The following is a 20,365-nucleotide window of genomic DNA, read 5'->3' on the forward strand; positions in this document are numbered from 1 at the left end:
ATACTGGATGCCCGTGATCTTCGGGCCCTTAGACGGCACTGCATCACATACAGGCATGCTTCTGTATTGGAAATCACAAAATGGGCTCAGGAATATTTCCAGAGAACATTATCTGTGAGCACAATTCACCGTGCCATCCGCCGTTGCCAGCTAAAACCCTATAGTTCAAAGAAGAAGCCGTATCTAAACATGATCCAGAAGCGCAGACGTCTTCTCTGGGCCAAGGCTCATTTAAAATGGACTGTGGCAAAGTGGAAAACTGTTCTGTGGTCAGACGAATCAAAATTTGAAGTTCTTTATGGAAATCAGGGACGCCGTGTCATTCGGACTAAAGAGGAGAAGGACGACCCGAGTTGTTCTCAGCGCTCAGTTCAGAAGCCTGCATCTCTGATGGTATGGGGTTGCATTAGTGCGTGTGGCATGGGCAGCTTACACATCTGGAAAGACACCATCAATGCTGAAAGGTATATCCAGGTTCTAGAGCAACATATGCTCCCATCCAGACGACGTCTCTTTCAGGGAAGACCTTGCATTTCCCAACATGACAATGCCAAACCACATACTGCATCAATTACAGCATCATGGCTGCGTAGAAGAAGGGTCCGGGTACTGAACTGGCCAGCCTGCAGTCCAGATCTTTCACCCATAGAAAACATTTGGCGCATCATAAAACGGAAGATACGACAAAAAAGACCTAAGACAGTTGAGCAACTAGAATCCTACATTAGACAAGAATGGGTTAACATTCCTATCCCTAAACTTGAGCAACTTGTCTCCTCAGTCCCCAGACGTTTACAGACTGTTGTAAAGAGAAAAGGGGATGTCTCACAGTGGGAAACATGGCCTTGTCCCAACTTTTTTTTTGAGATGTGTTGTTGTCATGAAATTTAAAATCACCTAATTTTTCTCTTTAAATGATACATTTTCTCAGTTTAAACATTTGATATGTCATCTATGTTCTATTCTGAATAAAATATGGAATTTTGAAACTTCCACATCATTGCATTCCGTTTTTATTTACAATTTGTACTTTGTCCAACTTTTTTGGAATCGGGGTTGTAAAAGTCAGCTGCAAGTGTCAAAAGAGCTCCGAAACCATATTCATTGTGCTTGTACGGTCTAAACACTAATACAGTAAAATATATTCGCTTAAGGAGATTTGCTTCCATTATATCATATTGCTGTTGTTTTTCTTGTATTTTGTTTATGTTCTAAGTTTAACTTACGACCTCAAGTTGTAAAACTTTATAATCATGGGACATACCGTCAAATCATGATACAAAGGGAAAACTTCTTGAAGTATCGCGATATTTTGAAAGTATCGTCCAATAACCGGATCACTACACGTTAAACAAACAAAAATTTAAAAGTCACATCCAAATTGACATTTCTATCACTTGAATCTAACCGTCAGGGCGTGAAATGCGGCTTTTCCCCCGCGGAGCCGAGCTCGCTGTTGCTGTTGCTGAGAGTGAGGGCTGTAAACACTGCGGCGCACTGCTAGGAACGGCAGCCAGTTAGCAATAGCCAGTGTTAGCACAGCAATAAATCCTCAACTTTAGCTGTAAAACTGGTCCATAAGAGCAGGACTGGGCTCCACAGCATTATATTGTTTTATATTGCGCACGAATTTGAAAGCTTTCCAGTCAAGTGCTGCAGCAGAACTGGAACATTTCTCTACCGTTTTTCTTGCTTGTTTAAAAAAAAAAATCACACTCACTGTCAGAATTCCCATCTTTCACCGCCAGGAAACTGATTTTAATAACATTCCCGTGGAAATCAGCCTCTCTGTGACATCTTCAGAACAGTCCTGACACACACCAGTTCAGTTTCACCTCAGAAGTCAGAAAGAAAGTGTTTGTGGTGATATCCCTCCCTCCCCCAAGGTTTCTACCAGGCAAGGTTACTGTGAACTGCAGCACCAAACTCCGCCATTGTGGCTCTGCTCAGTGTGTAGCCAAGAGCAGCGCGGAATTCCCACACAGTGATGCGCACTTGAGCCAAAATGGCGCCCATTTCATAACCTTGTGGGGTTTTGGATTTCCAGAGCACAGCGACACGGCCCGTCAGGAAAAGGAGTGTCACGTGATCACGTAGGCAGCGTTTAAATTTATTATTATTATTGGTGGTGGTGGCGGTGTGTCAAAATATAATCTATACGTCATGGCACATGTAATAAAGTTTGTTGCATCATTTCGGGGCGCCATCTTGTTTCGAAGATCCCTTTTGTAGTCTTTGGCTTTGCACAAAACGCATACAAAATTAAAATAAAAAAAACATTGTGAAATAAGTATTTGCAAAAGTGTAGTGTGTGAAGCATTTAAGTAGCTGGAAATTGAAAATGTTCAGCCATTGCTTACAGACAGATAAACAACATTTGAAAACGTCGAGTTCATTGCAACATTGCAGACATTTTCCTCCATTGCAGACGTTTTTCAGAGTTTTATGTCAAAACTGAAATGCAGGAACAACAAAAAGTGAAAACTGCACACAACCTGAAACAGAAACCTGTTTCAAAAGTCCGTTCCCAGTAAAGGGATCGACGTTGCGAATGACTTTTCACTATTACTTTCGTGGAACTTTGCAAAACTTGTATAGAGATCTTGCAGTCACGTGACTGGAAAGTACACAGCCGCCATCTTGTCGGTAAAAAACACCGCTGAATACTGCTGCACTCGTGTACAGAATGGATTCATTTCAACCGACGGACTACACGGCTCATTTTTCTAATGAACAGATAATTAGATATATGTCTAAAATAAACGACCTACAGATTAGTGACCCTTATGGCTTACCGGACGTAGTGTTCACAACCGTGTCAGTGGATATTGAACTGCCAGAGGCGGAATACCCAGACGTGTATAATTACCTCATCAACTTTCCCTCGTTGCTCAGTGGTGAAGCACTGCGTGCTTATAAATCTCTGGACAGTTATCTTTACAGAAATTCAGGATTTGTCAGCCACCCTCAGATGTGGTGTCTTGTAAACAAGAAAATAACAATCCTCATTGGACGGGTAAGTCACTTAAGTATTACTAGTACTGATACTAGATATATCAGTAGTATCTAGTATAGCACTGACCAGCCGATTATAGAATAGAATAAGGTAATTCCAGCTGTAATTCCAAATCGTCCGTCTTGTTTACGATGGATCTGGCGTTGGAGAGGTAGAGGCTTGGCAGTGGAGGTTTGAGTGGCTGTTTTCTGAGCTTAGTCAACAGGCCGGCTCTGCCTGCAGCCTCGCTTTTGCTTCCTCTCCCGACGCCGCCTCCTTCGCCTGCCAGACCCAATAACAATCCACGGAGACCCCGCTGGTCTCGCTATCTCGTCCGGAATGTTGTGCATGCGATGGAAATCGCTACAAACCGTCATTTTCTGCTGGAAACCAATGTCCAGTAAGTCCATACGGTTGTAGTGAATATTGAAGTCCGGTACAGACGAACAACACGCAAAAATACACACAAAAATCATAAAAAACCGTGCACAGGTAGGGAGAGCTTGTAGCCACAGCCGTTGTAGTAGAATTGTACATAGTAGGGTTTTCCAGAAGAAAAGGTAGAAGTAGAAGGTGGAAATATGGCGTTTGACCGGCAAGATGGCGTCTGTTACAATCTGGATCGGCTGTGACGTCACATGCAAGATCTCTATAAGTCTGCAATCTGTACGTGTAGGTCATAATTTTATTGATAAAATGATAAAGCACAATTTAGCAGCACTAAAATTACATACATTTATATTATTTTAGCGTAATGCTTTGAGCAGAAGATGTTTCTCATGTGAATATTAGCATTAAGTGCTACAGTTTTTGATCATAAACCGAAGGCGCTGTAAGGGCTATTTACACAATTCCACACAGGCAACCTACTTCACATTGTGTCAAACTTTTTTTTTAAGCTTTACCCAAAAATTAAAAGGAAAACTTTAGCCAAAAGTGAAATGTAGGTAAACGCGTTGCTCACTCAGGTAAGGGGCGTCGCCCAAACCTATTTTGCTAGTTTATGAACATGAAACAAAATGTCTTCATGCATATTTAAACATTCATATTTAGTATGCAGTGACAAACTAGTGGTATAAGCTTCTATTCCTCGATAGCTACACCAGCCTGTGCAAAACTAAAGAAGCAAACCTCAGGTGCCAAGCAAGGCTACATTTACAGTCGTTTCTGGAGGCATTTTTGGCTGAACTATTTCTGTAAATTACTGTTACATTTTCACATTTAAAAAAAAGGATAAAATTAGGTACACAAGCAGAAGAGAAATGCAAAAATAATACATTTAAATAGTCAGAGCACAGGAAAAAAAAATTAAATCTTGTACTGAAGTGGAAATGGAGTCATGTAATTACAAAGGAGTGCATCAATGACAAAGTAAAATACAAAGTCTCTGTATAAAAATAATGTTTTACATTTTTCATTGTATTTTACATCCAGAAGAAGGTGAAGTGTTTAGCATGTCCATCTTTGCATCCTTCTAATGTCCCTCTGGACTCATTAAGTGCAGGAGGATATAGTGGAATCTTTCACCAGAAGATGGTGCTCTGTCTCCATGTTTCTACGCAGCCTCAGTAGGCATCCTGTCAAGTGTCTGACCTTCTGTTCTCCTGTCCCTGATGTCTCATTTGTGGTTTTTAAGTAGCTGTTTTTGTCTCACATTCTTTCACCATTTCACTAATGAGCAATTCCAGTTTTCTGGAGATCAGACGGTCGAACTGTTGCAGAACCTGATTTAGATCCTGTGAGACTTGCTGAATGGGAGATTCTGGAACTTTTGGCCCTTCCAGTCCATTCTGGAACACCCATACACACATTTAATTAATCAATTGACTTTTTGCAGTTTAGCTCAGAATTTAAATGATGTCTAATCTAAAAAGAAGCTAATAAGTTTTTTTTTTTACAGGATTAGACCTTTTGTGTTTAAAGTTTGGGCAGAAATGCCAGAAGCGTGCTGCATCTGCCACCAACAGCTATGTCGGACTGTTCGTTCTAACAGTTCCATAATCATCAGTAAAGTGCAGTGCGATGAGAGAGGGACAGGCCCAAGAATGTGCTGTTAGAGGAAAATATCAGCCAAGACTTGTCTGTCATCACCCCCAAATTCCAGCCCTTGCTGAAGGACTCCCAGACATTCCTGAACTAATTACGAGATCTGACCCCTAGATCTGCACCAAAGTCCCCATCCAGTGTCTGAAACATCTCCAAGGCCGTACTTAACCCTTACATTATCTTTTAAACTTTTCTAACCAACCGCATGCCACTAAAAGTGAAATTTTAGAATGTGATCGGCTTCATTTTTCGACATAAGTATTGATTCCCTCCATAGAATTCCATCTCTTCATTACTGCTCTATATGTTCTTGACATTTCTGTAAGTTTGAAAGTTTAAAAGAAACATTGCAGTTGTGAAAGTGGCGGTGTGGACGTGATGAGAGTGAACACGGCTCATCAGAACTCTTTCCTGGGGAAGGAAGTCACTTGGGCTTGATGTGCTGGAATGCTGCTGCATATCAACAGAGAAAATGGAAAGCCAGGAAATATTTGCTGGGAGACCAAAAGACGCCCAATCACCATCTTACAGAATCCAGCATTACGCCTCACTGTACGATGATGAAATCCATAAATAATAAGAACCCTTCTTCAGATAAGAGCATCTACAGTGAGACAGCGTGCGTGTGTGTGTGTGTGTGTGTGTGTGTGAGAGAGAGGTCAGTGTTCAGGTTTGAGTTAATGGCAGTGTGTACCTGGCTGTGGAGCTGTGTGAGTGTGTGTATGTAGTTTTTGATGTTGTGCTCAAAGCGGCCTAGCAGTTTGAGCGCACAATCAGCTTGGCTTCCATTCCTGGCATTGTGAATATCCTGTGCCAACATCGCCAAAGACTGCAGGATCTCAGCTGTGCGCTCTGGGATCTGGAACACACACACGTTTTACTCCTCTTATCTTTAGGGTCAAAAGAGACAATCAGGGTTCAGTGCAGGACCCTTACAGACTCACAGGTTTGTTTTTCCAGTTCATGATGTTCACCTTGATGCAGGGAATTCGGACTGGAGCAGGGAGAAACACTGCAGTGCTGCACTGGGCCTGTTACAGACAACACACACACTTATAAACCTTGTAAAAACTTTCCATTGACAATTATTAATACATCTAGTTCATGTGATGCTACACTTAAATCTAACCAAAAGGAAACTTTTCTGTGTTTTAAAATAAAACCTGCACCTTTTTTATTTGCTATAATGTCTGTCTGTTGCCGTCCTCACAGTTGAGGGTCGGCGATCCAGGAAGCTATCAGCAAGCTTCCCTGAATCCTCTTGGGTGGTTATAGCACACCAGAGGGACCCAAACCCTCATCTGGTGGCAGGTACACATACACACCTATGGCCAATTTAGAATATCAACCTAATCCACGTCTTTGGACTGTGGGGAAAACCGGAGCACCCAGAGGAAACCCACACAGACACGGGGAGAACATGCAAACTCCACACAGAAAGGCCCTCGCTGGCCACTGGGCTCGAACCCAGAACCTTCTTACTGTGAGGGGACAGTGCTAACCACTACACCACCGTGCCACCCTTTGCTATAATTAAAAAATAAAATTTCCTCATTGTTTGACATCTATGAAACATGTATTCACTTTCAGGACCAGTCAAAAGTTTTGACACACCTTCTAATTCTGTGTTTTTTCTTTATTTTTATTTATTAAAAGTCATTTCATATCTTAGTCACGATGGAAGTCATTTCTCTTTAGTGAGTTGTTCAGTTCTTGACATATGTATGGATTACTACAGTTGTAGTGTTGAATAGGGCTATTTATTTATAGTATGTTTATTATTTACAATAAATTTTATTAGGAACACCCCTACATCCACCTGCTGTTCTGTTTTCTGCAGTTTTCTACTCAGCCGATCCCTCGATGCATCAAATAACGCCACAATGTTCAAATATCAGAACGGGAAAAATTGTGATCTTACAACGAAGTGTGACTTTCTTTCACTGTGGTATGGGTGTTGGTTTGAGCCAGATGGACTGGTTTGAGTATTTCAGAAGCTGCTGATCTCCTGGGGTTTTCACACACAACAGTCTCTAGAGTTTACACAGAATGGTGCAGAAAACAAAAAACATCGAGTGAGTGAGCGACAGTTCTGTGGGTGGAAACAAACGCCTTGTTGATCAGAGAGGGTCAGAGGGAAATGGACAGATTTGAGGTGGTTTGAGCTTTTTTTGCCAGGAAGGATATAGTAACTCATATAATCACTCTTTACAACCGTGGTGAGCAGAAAAGCATCTCAGCATGCAACAGCAGGAAGGAGAACACATTGGGTTCCACTCCTGCAGCCAAGAACAGGGATCTTACAATCAACGAGTTCCTATTAAAGTGGCCGGGGAGTGTATGAATGAGTGGAGTAGGGGTGTACAAACCTTTGACTGGTGCTGTAGTTATAGCAGCTATAAACAGTTGTTCCCTCACCAGCTTCTCTTTTTTAAGTTAATAAGACAAAAAAAAAAAAAACGTCTGCAGCTTGTTGTATTTTGTTACAGAGACGTTGCGAGCAGGGTGTGAGAGTGCATGTCAAAAAAAAATCAGAAAATTATTTATATGTTCACAGATGGTGAGGTTTGATTAAACACAAATTAAAAAAAATTAACTAATTAAAAACCTCAAGCAGTTGTGAGGAGTTTGGTGTGAAACTCGAGCAGTTACATGAAAAAGATTTGAGGGAAAAATCCAGGTTTTTATCATCTTACCAGATCTTCCTGCAGATCCTTGACCTTGTACATGACCTTCCTGGCCTCGCTCACACACACAAAGTCGTGTGGTTTGGCTTCGAGGTGAGACAGTTCAGTCAAAACCAGACCCAGGAGGAGACACAGAACCCCTCTAGCTGGCAAAATGGCGGCAAGATGAAAGAGACAAGCAAAACAAACAAGATGCACTGGAGATTAAAATCTGATTAAATGTCAAAGCTATGTGCTGTCATTCCCAAGAAGTCTTGTCTCCAACCTGCTTGGAGAACACTTTGGCTCCACGTTGAGTGATTTCTTATCAAGCGTTGCAGCAGCTAAGGGAATGTGAACAATCCTTATCTACAGTCCATGTTCTGTGCAGCTCAGACATTTTATAGTAAACTTTAAGAACTTCATACAGAATTCATGTTCTACAGCATGAAACAGACATTTCAAATAAAAATCAAGTGGCATCCATCAGACGTGACGGATTTGTTTATATTGTCTGAGTGTTTAGTCTACGTCTCGTTCCTCTCTAGAGTGTTTATACTGTTTATATTGTCTGAGTGTTTAGTCTACGTCTCGTTCCTATCTAGAGTGTTTATACTGTTTATATTGTTTGTTTGTTTTTTCAATTATTCTATTTTTATTTTTATTTATTGCGTTGCCTGTTTGCACCGTGGGTCAGAGAGGAATGAAATTTCATCTGTGCTGTATGTCGAGCATGTAGAGCATATCTGACAATAAAGTTGACTTGACTTGACGTCTTTCTTTTTTTACGATATTAATGTGGCTAATTTTTAGTAAATACTCACTATTTTTTAACAAACTATTTTACAGCTTTTTTTTTGTTTTGTTTTGGCATGGTTCAAATCGTAGGAGGCGGGGATTATGGAGGTGTGGCTTACAAAGGGGAGGTGACACCAGATTGCAGCAGATCTGTGAGTGAAGAACAGGGTGTGGTTTTGAGGCAGAGGTTTACAGAGGTGAGACAGAATTTTATTACTTTTTGTTAGTTTTAGTAAAATCGCAGGACGTTGTCACTTTCTTTCAGGGACGAGTTGACGGTTTCACTGTTATTATTATTATTATTTTCTACTACAGAGTCGAGATTCTTTGGTTATTTGTTATTGAGAGACGCTGTGTTGTATTTATTTGTGCTTGACAAGGCATTCAATCATTTGATGACACACAGAGAGGGCATCCATTTTGGTCTTTTTATATACAGTATGTGCATTTTTATGTGCCTTTAGTTACAAGAGTGATTTTATATATATATATATATATATATATATATATATATATATATATATATATATATATATATGGGTGATTCTTAGACTACGGGCACTTTTATGTCCTTTGATCATATTTTATGAAAGAAAGAAAAAAAGGGAAATTTCACACCTTTATAGTTATCTTTACAATGAGAGTGTTTTAAGAAATTTGTACTGGTAGTGTATGATGACTTTTTCACCTTTTTCAACATCATTATATATGCAAATGTTGCTGTTTTGTGGTTGTCCCACACCCAGACTTTTGATCTTCAATGATAAAAATTAATTGTAAAAAAATGTTTTTTCTAATGTTTTAAAATGTCACTGAATAAAGTATCAGTAAAATAATCAAAACATAATTGGGGTATTTGAGGTCATTCAACTGTTTGTGTTTTTTTTAACCAAATGTAGTTGTCCCACACTATTGCTGCAATTTCCACCACAACACTGTAATGTCCCTTTAAAAGGTTTGTATGAAAGATTGTTTGGGTAGTTTCTGTGGAGATGAACAGTGACACCAGAGAACATGTCTGATATGGAGGGAATTTTGACTTCATCCATCAACTTTTGAAGAAAAGCCAAAGTAAATATAGCTTGAAATGAAAATATTTTTATTGCATGTAATTTCCAAACATGCCGTAACATCAACTGAGTTTGTAAATAAGTTGTATTTTTTAATGCACATAGATGTATTTTGCGTGCACAAAATGCTAGATACCACTTCTTAGCTAATATAAGATGTTAGCATAGATTTTTCCTCAAAAAACTGTAGGATTGTAATTTCCACCACCTTAATTTCCACCACATTGCATTCTTGGGTGGAAATTACAATGGTGTGGTGGAAATTACATTTATGCATGCAGGCGAAATTCTTAGATCCCCATACACTGCCTTTGCTCTCTCACACACTCATCTCATGCTCTCCCCACACATTCAGCCTATGCACACACTTCACACACTCAGTCTACTCTCCCCCATCACATCCTGTCCATGCTCTCCCACATCCACATCACTGAATGCTCTCTCACACCACAGACACGCATAGACCCACACACTCCATCTCCCTTTCACAGAGAGCCCATGTCCAGGCCAACCACCACGGCAGTGTACCCTCACACACACACACACACACACACACACACACACACACACACACACACACACACACACACACTCCTCGCTTAGCTCAGAAAACTGTGAGTAATCAGAATGTTTCAATATCTCATACAAATGTCTTCAGGTTTACTTGATTGCAAGTTCACATGATGGCTGTGTTGTGACGTTTTCTTTCTTTATTGTGAATACTGTTCCCAGCCCAATGACTTGTGTTCTCATTGTGACAACTCCAGCCGCCGCCTTATTTTGTTTGTTTGTTTTTAGTGTTCCTGATTAACCATTCACATGCCAACAATGGTCATGCTCTCTTGGCCAACAATGGTCATGCTCTCAGGACAAACCTCCCTCTCTCTGTGTTCAGAATACTTTTCATGATACTGTCAAGACTACTGTTTGTGAACGGTTTCAAAATACTGTTCGTGTTGTATGCAATATATGATATGAAATGTATATGAAGTTGTCTTTTTAAAAAGAAAGGTTCAAACATACAAAATGAATTTGTTGAATGGAATTGGGTGCGTCATAAAGTTTTAAAATAAAAGTTTTGTTTTTCTATGGGGTCCATTTATTGTAATTTCCACAACAACCAGTAATTTCCACTACGCCTAGTAATTTCCACCACCCCATTTCTTTTTAAACAAATAGTTACAAAACTCTAATCACTCATTAAAAACATCTGCATGATTTATGAGGTAATGTTCCACTTCAAGTAAAAACACAAGTAGTTACTCCTTGAAGTGTATCTAACCATTCCAATGTTATATCTCAGGTTGTGGTGGACGTAAGATTCGTGTTTGGTCCTCATCACAATTAATGTTCCTAATCCATAAATTCATGGGAATTACAATATAGGCATAAACTGCTAAAACTATATATGAAATTGGTCTTCCAGTGAAAAGAAATGATGTGTATCATACTATTTTAAAATAAATGACAAATATTTACATGTGATGGAAATTACATTTGTGCAAGGGGAGTCGGGAAATCTGTTAATCACCAACTTGTCTTAGAATATCAGTGTGTTCTCTTATGAACCATCAAACTAGACTAGTTGTTTTTACCTATCCCAGTGTGACAATTTATATTTTCACACTTTTTTCCCCTTCAAGTTCACAAGGCCAATAGTGCCCATAGTTAACGAATCACCCATATATGTTATTGACCAGCTGGGCGGTCCGTATGGTGAAATACCGTGACCGAGGTCTTGAAAGTACTGAGCGAGGCCCTCTGGGCCGAGGTCAGTATTCAAGGCCGAGGTCACAGTATTTCACCATATGGACCGACCTTAAGCTGGTAAATAATATTTATTTTTTTCTTTACCAAATTCTAACAGAAAACGAGAGCGCCCGAAAGGGAAAACCGAGCCAAGCCGCCATTTTGAATCCTCATTCACGGCTGTAATGCAAATGGCTTCCTCCTCAGTATACAAGTGCACTTCCATCGCAGGAAAAAAATATACATTTTGCTGCCTATGTAGTCCCCTATTTATATAAATCGGAGTCATTTAGGATTCAGCCATGTTTTTGCTCGGCGTTAGCAACAGTTACAGGTTTTTAGCTTTCTCCTGAAATGTTTTATTTCTTCTTCCTCAGGGGAGTAAAACTCACTTTCACTGTGAACGCTGTCGTTATCGCTATCCATGCTGTAAAATTAATGCTATTCTCCTGAGAAATGCTGGCAAAAATTTATAAGATTTTTGATAAAAATCTTATAAATAAATCTTATAAAAAAAGATAAATGTTGACAAAAATTGCTACTATGTTTGTTGTTGTTGCGAACGAGCAAGTCGCCCGGGGTCTGTAACTGGGGTCCGTACTGTAGGATATGGACCCGCTCGCCAGCCAATCAGAGTGCAGGATTTGATGGAAACTGGACTGCGAAAAAAATAATAAGTTATGTGTTTTAGTACCATACCCGATGGCACGGTGGTGTAGTGGTTAGTACCGTCGCCTCACAGCAAGAAGGTTCTGGGTTCAAGCCCAGCGGCCGATTAGGGCCTTTCTGTGTGTTCTGCACCAGAGTTCATGCCAGTGAACTCTGGTGATGTCAGACGTGAACTCTGGTGCAGATACGACACTGAAATTAAACTGTCACCGAGTTTCATTCCGGTGTCATATCTGCACCAGAGTCCACGTCAGACTCCGTTTCGCAAAATCCACCACAACACGGCTGCGGCACATTGTGAATCCTGACAGCGTTCAAGTTCACCGGACTTCTAATCACACACACCTGCCTCACATCACACACTACACCAGAGACTACATACACAAGGACTCTCTTCACACACACACACACTCTGTGAAGTAACACTCATTGTGCACTTGCCTGACATTACCGAGCTCCTGTGTTCTGTCTGATATTCTGCCCTTTCTGATCTCATTCTGGTTTTCTTGAGCTTTTAGATTATATGTTTCAAGGTGTTGTTTACACATCACTTGACCCTCAGGAAATATTTCTGCCCTTCCAGCAGTGATTTTGACTCCAAAAGCTGCGGCCAGTTTTATTCACCGCAGCGCTGTCCTCCAGCTCCAATTAAAGGAGACATCTTATTTAAAAAAAACCCTCACTTTTTCAGTGCTTGCGCACAAACGTCGGAACCGACCAGCCCACACACTCTGGAATAAGACACACAGCCCGTTTCTTTTGCGCTGCCTGTTTCATTATACTCTGTGTGATGACAATAAAGGCTTTCTATTCTATTCTATTCTATTCTATTCACAAAACATGAGCTTCAACAAACCGTTCAGATTCGGCTCCTTTTTCTCTGTCACAAGTGGAGCTCATTAGAATGATCCCACCCCCTCATCTGAGTATCTCCACTCACGGATTCAGAACCGTTTAGAATTTTCTATCCTGTGATGTATGAATGATGATGATTTTCCAGTGTTAGTAAGGAGGTGGCCAAGATAGCGGAACTGCCTCACATTCTTGATTTCTACACCATTGACAGTCAGTAGGCTCTTCTGATCTTTAATATTCTCCTCCACGTTGAATGCCATTGTCTCGGTCTTTTTGTAGGACATCTGTAGCCCTAATCTAGAGAACGTGTCATAGATCTCTAAGATCTTCTTCAGTTCATCTACGTTTTCGAAGAACACTATAATGTCGTCAGCATACATGAGCTCTGTTATTCTGGTCACCCCATACGCTGTACTGGTGCGAAGTTCACGAGGGGAAACTTCGTTTGGTACGACAAACTCAATATGTGCACCAGTCTGAGGAAACAGTTTGGAGATCTCGTGTTTAGCACATCGCATAACAAAGTCCATATACACATTGAATATTATAGGGCTTTCAAGCGCACCTTGACGACAGCCTACATAGGTATTAAAGTAGTGACCAGTACCCTTTATACAGGCCATTGTGCCAGTGTACAAGGTTTTCATAATAGAAATCAATTTGGGGCACTGGAGACGAATTTCTAAAACACGGAACAGTGCTTCTCTTGGGATCCAGTCGTATGCCGCTTTAAGGTCAATGAAGCACACATAGAGCGGGTGTTTCTCTTTTCCTAGTATGTGCCGCACTATGCAGATTGCATCACAAGTTGAACGATTTTTTCTGAAGCCAAACTGGTTAGGCATTATGATCATTTCATAAATTGATCTTATTCACTGAATAACAACCATAGATATTAACTTAGAGAGTGTTGCAATAATAGACAGGCCCCTGTAGTTCTCTGCTAGAGACCTCAGTCCCTTCTTGTAGAGACATGTGATTGAAGAAAGCAGCCACGTACTTGGGACCATAATACATTCCCAGATCATTCCCATCAGAAACACAATATAGAGGATAAGTTGTTTTGAGTATGAATACTTTAGTTGCTCGCTGAAGATCTTGTCAGTTCCCTGGCATCTCCCATTTTTTAACTTTGACATGCACTCCCCTAACTCTGAGGCTCCAGGTGCACTCTCGTCAATACGATCTACATCGCAAGGGGGTACTATATGAGGGAAACGATCAGAGGTCAGCATCTCGGGTTGCATACTAAATGTTCTCTCTCCCAAGTGTTGTGCAAAATGTTCCTCCAATTTCTCTAGCTGTATAACCTGTCGACTCAGTTTTTGAAGTGCGGAATAGTCTTTAGCTAGACGGAATTCCTCTTCAGTATTCCTCTGCTCACAGGCAAAGTTGATCTTCCTTGCTTTAACTTTATAATATGTGCTTTTCAACTTAAAGGAACAGTCCACCGTACTTCCATAATGAAATATGCTCTTCTCTGAATTGAGACGAGCTGATCCGTACCTCTCCGAGCTTTGCGCGACCTCCCAGTCAGTCAGACGCGCTGTTACTCCTGTTAGCAATGTAGCTAGGCTCAGCATGGCCAACGGTATTTTTTGGGGCTGTAGTTAGATGCGACCAAACTCTTCCACGTTTTTCCTGTTTACATAGGTTTATATGAGCAGTGACATGAAACAAAGTTACCTTCCAGGTATCAATGCGCTGTTGAAGCGCGCAGAAGGTGTTAGTACGCCTGTCATTATAGTGCGGACTTTCCATAGCATAGAAAATCGCCACGTTTCAATTTGTGTAACTGAACTTGTTTCATATCACTGGTCATATAAACCTATGTAAACAGGAAAAACGTGGAAGAGTTTGGTCGCATCTAACTACAGCCCCAAAAAATACCATTGGCCATACTGAGCCTAGCTACATTGCTAACAGGAGTGACAGTGCATCTGACTGACTGGGAGGTCGCGCAAAGCTCGGAGAGGTACGGAGCAGCTCGTCTCAATTCAGATAAGAGCATATTTCATTATGGAAGTACGGTGGACTGTTCCTTTAAGACGGAGTTTATGTATCTGGTTAGACAGTTGTTTTCTTTCCATGGCATCAGTTGTTTTTCGCCTTTTCTCAAGAAGGGTAAGGAACTCCTCGTCCACCCAAGGTTTATTGTCAGTGTTTCTATGCAATGTTGGAATCTTTTCCTCTGTGGCTATGTGGATAGCACTGACAATATCTTGTGTGATCTCATCTATATCTTTAGTGGATGGAGTTTGCTTAAGAATATCATCAAGTTGCCTACTGTATTCAACCCTAACATCTTCAGAGTCCCTAAGTACTTGCATGTTTGGTACCTGACAGGCTCTATCACATGACTTCTTTCTGAAAATGATTTTCCTTTTGCCTTTAGTTGGAAACATAACATCAAGAACCACTACCCGGTGGTCAGATTCAAAAGGAACACTGGCACTTGGATACACTCTGCAATTCTGTGAGGCTCTTTTGACAAACCATTCTCCCATTATGTAATCAAGCCGTCTAAACTATCCTAAGTTAGATTTAAAGGACCATCTATGCTGAGGTTCTTAGTAGCAAACAAGGTGTTAAGAATATAGAGACTATTGTTTTCAGCAACTTCAATAAGCTTCATGTCATTGAAACTTGTGGGCTCATCATCATTAAATTGGCCAACACATGCCCAGCTGTTACTCTGGCTTTTCCTATGGTGGCATTGAAATCACCACAGACAACTAATTTCAAGGAAGTATGTGATTTTTTTTTTTTTTTTTGCTGTTGTTATGACCCTTGAGAGGGTATTGTAGAATAATTCTTTACTCGAGGCGGCATATGTTTCATTTGGAGAATAGCATGATACTATGGTAAGTTTAATCCCATGCAAAGCCACTCTAGCCAGAATAATTCTGCCTTCCATAAGGTGTTCAATATCAACAAGTTTAACATGGGGTGACAACACTATTGCCACACCAGCATTAGCTTTTCGTTTTAGCCCATAGTAAAAGACCCGCCAACCCTTCAGTACATCATCCCCAAACTCAACCTCTCCTAGGCCTGTCATACAAGTTTCTTGTATACAACATACTGTATATCATGTTGTAATTTCTTAATCTGCAATACATGTTCTGCCAACTTCATCTCGCATTTTGAAGTTCTTACATTTATTGTTCCAATCTTGACATGCCTCTTGGGTTTCCTCCAGGTGCTCCAGTTTCCCCCACAGTCCAAAGACATGCAGGTTAGGTTAACTGGTGACTCTAAATTGACCGTAGGTGTGAATGTGAGTGTGAATGGTTGTCTGTGTCTATGGCTACGTTTACATTAGACCGTATCTGTCTCGTTTTCTTCGCGGATGCACTGTCCATTTACATTAAACCGCCTGGAAACGCCGGGAAACGGGAATCCGCCAGCGTCCACGTATTCAGTCCAGATCGTGTCAGCTCCGGTGCTGTGTAAACATTCAGAATATGCGGATACGCTGTGCTGAGCTCTAGCTGGCGTCTCATTGGACAACGTCACTGTGACATCCACCTTCCTGATTCGCTGGCGTTGGTCATGTGACGCGACTGCTGAAAAACGGCGCGGACTTCCGCCTTGTATCACCTTTCATTAAAGAGTATAAAAGTATGAAAATACTGCAAATACTGATGCAAATACTGCCCATTGTGTAGTTATGATTGTCTTTAGGCTTGCCATCCTTCCACTTGCAAGTGGTAAGTGATCTGCGCTGGGATCACACACACAGCGGCTCAGTCCCAAATCACTGCTTGTTCACTTCACTCGCACACTCTGTGAGCTGCGCAGGGCCGGAGTGCGCACCCTCCAGAGGGCACTCGCTGTTCAGGGCGGAGTGATTTGGAGCGCAGGATACCTGCGGAGCCGAGCGTATCTGTGTATTGGTGTTGCTGTGTGCACGCGAATCGTGTATTGGCGTTGCTGTGTGCACGCTAATCGTTTTAAAAACGTTAATCTGATGATCCGCTGATACAGTCTAATGTAAACATGGGCTATGTGTCAGCCCTGTGATGACCTGGCGACTTGTCCAGGGTGAACCCCACCTTTCGCCCGTAGTCAGCTGGGATAGGCTCCAGCTTGCCTGCGACCCTGTAGAACAGGATAAAGCGGCTACAGATAATGAGATGAGATGAGATGAGATGAGATGAGATCTTGACACGATGGTAATTCTTAGGTTTCCGTTTTGCTTTATGATGCTTTGCAGTTTGGTGGCATTCCGCCATACTCGTAAGACAATCTACTAAATGCAATTAAATGTAAATGAAAATAAATCAAACTATATAAGTGGGTAGAAGATACAATAAGATTAGCTGCGGATACTAATATCCAGATAATATTTAAATGGTCGTCCCGACTAGAGGACTAGGACTTTTCTACCTTTTAAGAAAATTACTCCAAAAATTTCTAACTGAGCTTTCCAAGAAGGAAGAGGCTACTTCACAACTTAGAGCCAGTGACTCCGTTGGCTCGCCTAGCTGCAAAGCCAGGCTCCCCAGGGTGCACCTGTCCTATTGACGGAGGTGGAGTATGGCTTGAGTGTGAGAGGCGTTTAGGCTTATCAGGACTTACAAATTGCCTTCTAAGACTAGCGGAGAATCCGAAAGTTAACGCGTCAACGATCCATGCATTACATAACTGTGAGTGGCAAAAGTATGTGACCCTTTGCTTTCAGTATCTGCTGTGACCCCTTTGTGCAGCAATAACTGGAACTACCATGCATGTATTTACTTTACATTTTCTAATCCTTTAAAAAAATATTACCACTATTAAATAGAATTAATAATATGAACTGCAGCTACATCCTGAACTTTATTTAACTCAAATGCTGACTCAAAAAAATAACATTGGATAAAATTCACATCCTTCACATTTTATTACAGATCATCTTTATTCTGTATAATTCTCACACACTGATTTTTTTACTTTATTAAAGTGATGATGAAAAAAGTTTTATATCATTAAAAAAAATTTTATGACTGACAATACTCATCCTATTCAAAATTACTTTTTATCCTTATTCTACAATTATAGAAATAAAAATGGATATGAAACCTCCCAGTACTAATAAATTATTTATATTTTGACATTAAAAAAGTGCTTAAAAATTATAAATCCAGTTGTTCAGGAATATTGTGCTGTAAATGTTTGTATTTAAATGTAAAAATCTAAAAAAAAAAAGTTACTCACGTGTGAAAGCATGACCCTCCCTGATCGTCTTCCATTCCATTGGAGAAAGTCTGTGTTACAGTGAGACTGAACCACCACAACATGTGTGGCCACCATTTGTATGATGTGGCACACAGCACACACTCTCACCCTGACAACCGACACAGTTCCTGTCTCTATTTATCCACTCTCACACACACACACACACACACACACACACACATATAAACTGATTAACCTTCTCAGATCCCTTGTTTCCTTTCACTTTAAGTGAAGACACGTTCCCACACTCGGACCTCAGCGTAAACACTACTGGAACTTTTTTTAAAGTCCAAAAACAAACAGGAGATCAGTTTTGTCATGTTAAGGCTGCAAGTTAATGTTTAACAGAACAAACATCAATGATGTGGCCTTGTATCTGCACAATAATCCATTTTTAATCACATTAAAGCTAAATATTTTATTTATTGTGAAATACAGTGTGTGTGGATTTTTTTTAGAAGAAAAGACCACAAGGAGCTCCACAGGTGACTTTAGGTTTGTTTAATCAACTGTAACAAATATTGATGAACGTGTGTGTGTGTGTGTGTGTGTGGGTGGGTGTGTGTGGTGTTTGAGCTCCTCAATCTGGTAAATGTCTCTGTGTAAATGTTTAAGCTTCCACGCAAAGGGCAAAGACCATGACAGTGAGTAACGCACTGAGCTCAGCCTTGTTTAAATTTCTCTTCCTGTAAAATAAAAAATTGTTTTATGGCTCAAACAATGAAATAAAGTTAAAGGAATTAAAGGAGTTATCTGACTAAAAATGAAATTCCTGCAATTTCCCTTGACTCCGAAAAGAGCTGATTATCTGAGACGTGTTCAGCGTGTGACGTTTCCTGGAGCTCTGGTGCTTATGTGAACATGAAAAGAACATTTTTAGTCGGAGCTCCATCTTTTTCCTCCTCAGTTTTGTGTCACAGACATCATACAGTTCCACCGTATTCAGAAATGGAACTGTTCAAGACTTGGAAATGCACAAACAGACACTCAGCTGAGTCGCAATTCCCAGTGGGATATTCAGGAAGGAATCCACTGTTGAGTTTAAAGGAGGAGTGTGTAAGGTTTAATGCCCCCTGCTGCCTCTGAGGTGAACTGCAAATTCAGTTTAAGGCTGATTTATACTTCTGTGTTGAATCTACACTGTATGGTGTCGCCGCTCGCGCAGGGTGAAGTATTTATACTTCCATGTAAGATGATTGTTTCCTCTAGGAGGCGCTGTTGTGTGAAACACACCAGGATTTACTGATTTTTCACACTGAACTGAAAAAGAGCAAAATGTGAGATCTGTGTTTCAGTACAGGAAAATAAACAGAAAATAACACGGGAAGATGTTGCTTTGAAACAAAATTATTGCAGAAAAGAAACTCCGTGTGATTAATTGAATTCTCACTGAAAGTTTCTGAAGCATTTTACCTCATCTGTATTCAGCAGGATGAGCGACTCGAAGTGAAAGTCCCACTGTGTGCTTGGGACTGAGGCACAAATATCACGCCAGAGTGTGAAATCTGCAGGATTAAACTGACTGCTATAACGATCTACAGTCACTACAGAGCCTCACATTTTATATATTTATATTAACACAATATCCTTTTTTTTTTTTGGAAGGAGGAAATGCAACATGACCAAGAGAACCAACCAATCACAGTTGTTGCGGTCTGCGTCACCGTGATGTCGAGTTCCATTTCTGGAGCGGTGCACATCAAGCCATGGCGTCGGGAACTCATCCATCAGACGCTCGGCTGATAATAAACAGATTAAACACACAGCTGAACTCGTTGCTGTGGTGACGTTTTCCATCAGGAGATGTTTATTTAACATTTATGGAAGGAGTCTCCAGTGTCAGAACAGTGTTTGTAGTTTGTAGTTCACAGTAACATGAAAAAAACTGCATTATTTTTTTGTCATTAATTTAGAGAGAGAATAAAGAGACTAATAAGGGAAAGAGTGTTTATAGCTTCTGTAAGAGATACAGGAAGTGACTCGATTCGCAGAACATTAAATGTAACTATAAACAGATAAGAAGAAGAAAAAGCTTTTATTTGGTCACATGTACACTCAAGCACAGACTTAAGCACACAGAGAAATTCCTGTCTGCATTTAACCAGTCTGAAGCAGTGAACACACACACATGCGCACACACACACACAAAGCAGTGGGCAGCGATGCTACAGTGCCCGGGGAGCAGTTAAGGCTTGGGGCCTTGTTCAAGGGCACTTTATGGTCCTTTATGACCTGCCACGCCTACTTAGATCAAAAGGTGCAGGCTATCTGCAGGTACCTCGTATAGTGAAGGC

At 40.7% G+C, this 20,365-nt stretch overlaps 2 protein-coding genes across 3 annotated transcripts in view; both read right to left on the reverse strand.

Moving 5' to 3' along the window:
* zfyve9a (zinc finger, FYVE domain containing 9a) overlaps positions 1-1,939 on the reverse strand; it is a 32,700-nt gene extending 30,761 nt beyond the window's left edge. For both annotated transcript variants that reach the window (XM_060906546.1, XM_060906545.1), the window contains exon 1: positions 1,721-1,939. The gene's annotated coding sequence lies outside the window, so the exon portion shown is untranslated. The remainder of the gene's footprint in view (positions 1-1,720) is intronic.
* A 2,379-nt stretch (positions 1,940-4,318) lies between these two features.
* thpo (thrombopoietin) lies at positions 4,319-18,085 on the reverse strand. Its single transcript, XM_060905449.1, has 5 exons — positions 18,051-18,085; positions 7,738-7,870; positions 5,986-6,072; positions 5,736-5,900; positions 4,319-4,785 (listed from the first exon to the last, which is right to left on the reverse strand). Exons 1-5 carry the CDS (start codon positions 18,083-18,085, stop codon positions 4,627-4,629), a joined length of 579 nt encoding a protein of 192 aa, XP_060761432.1. The 3' UTR covers positions 4,319-4,626.
* Positions 18,086-20,365: the final 2,280 nt, after the last annotated feature.

Source organism: Neoarius graeffei, chromosome 23 (assembly GCF_027579695.1).
Source record: "Neoarius graeffei isolate fNeoGra1 chromosome 23, fNeoGra1.pri, whole genome shotgun sequence".
Lineage (NCBI taxonomy): Eukaryota > Metazoa > Chordata > Actinopteri > Siluriformes > Ariidae > Neoarius > Neoarius graeffei.

What these genes read in the sequence shown, in the direction of transcription:
- thpo (XM_060905449.1), bottom strand. Translation starts at nt 18,085, where the DNA reads ATGGAAGACGATCAGGGAGGGTCATGCTTTCACAC. An exon ending in GGAGGGTCATGCTTTCACAC is followed by an intron (nt 7,871 to 18,050) that starts GTGAGTAACTTT and finishes TTTGCCAGCTAG; the next exon opens with AGGGGTTCTGTGTCTCCTCC. An exon ending in TGAACTGGAAAAACAAACCT is followed by an intron (nt 5,901 to 5,985) that starts GTGAGTCTGTAA and finishes TGTGTGTTCCAG; the next exon opens with ATCCCAGAGCGCACAGCTGA.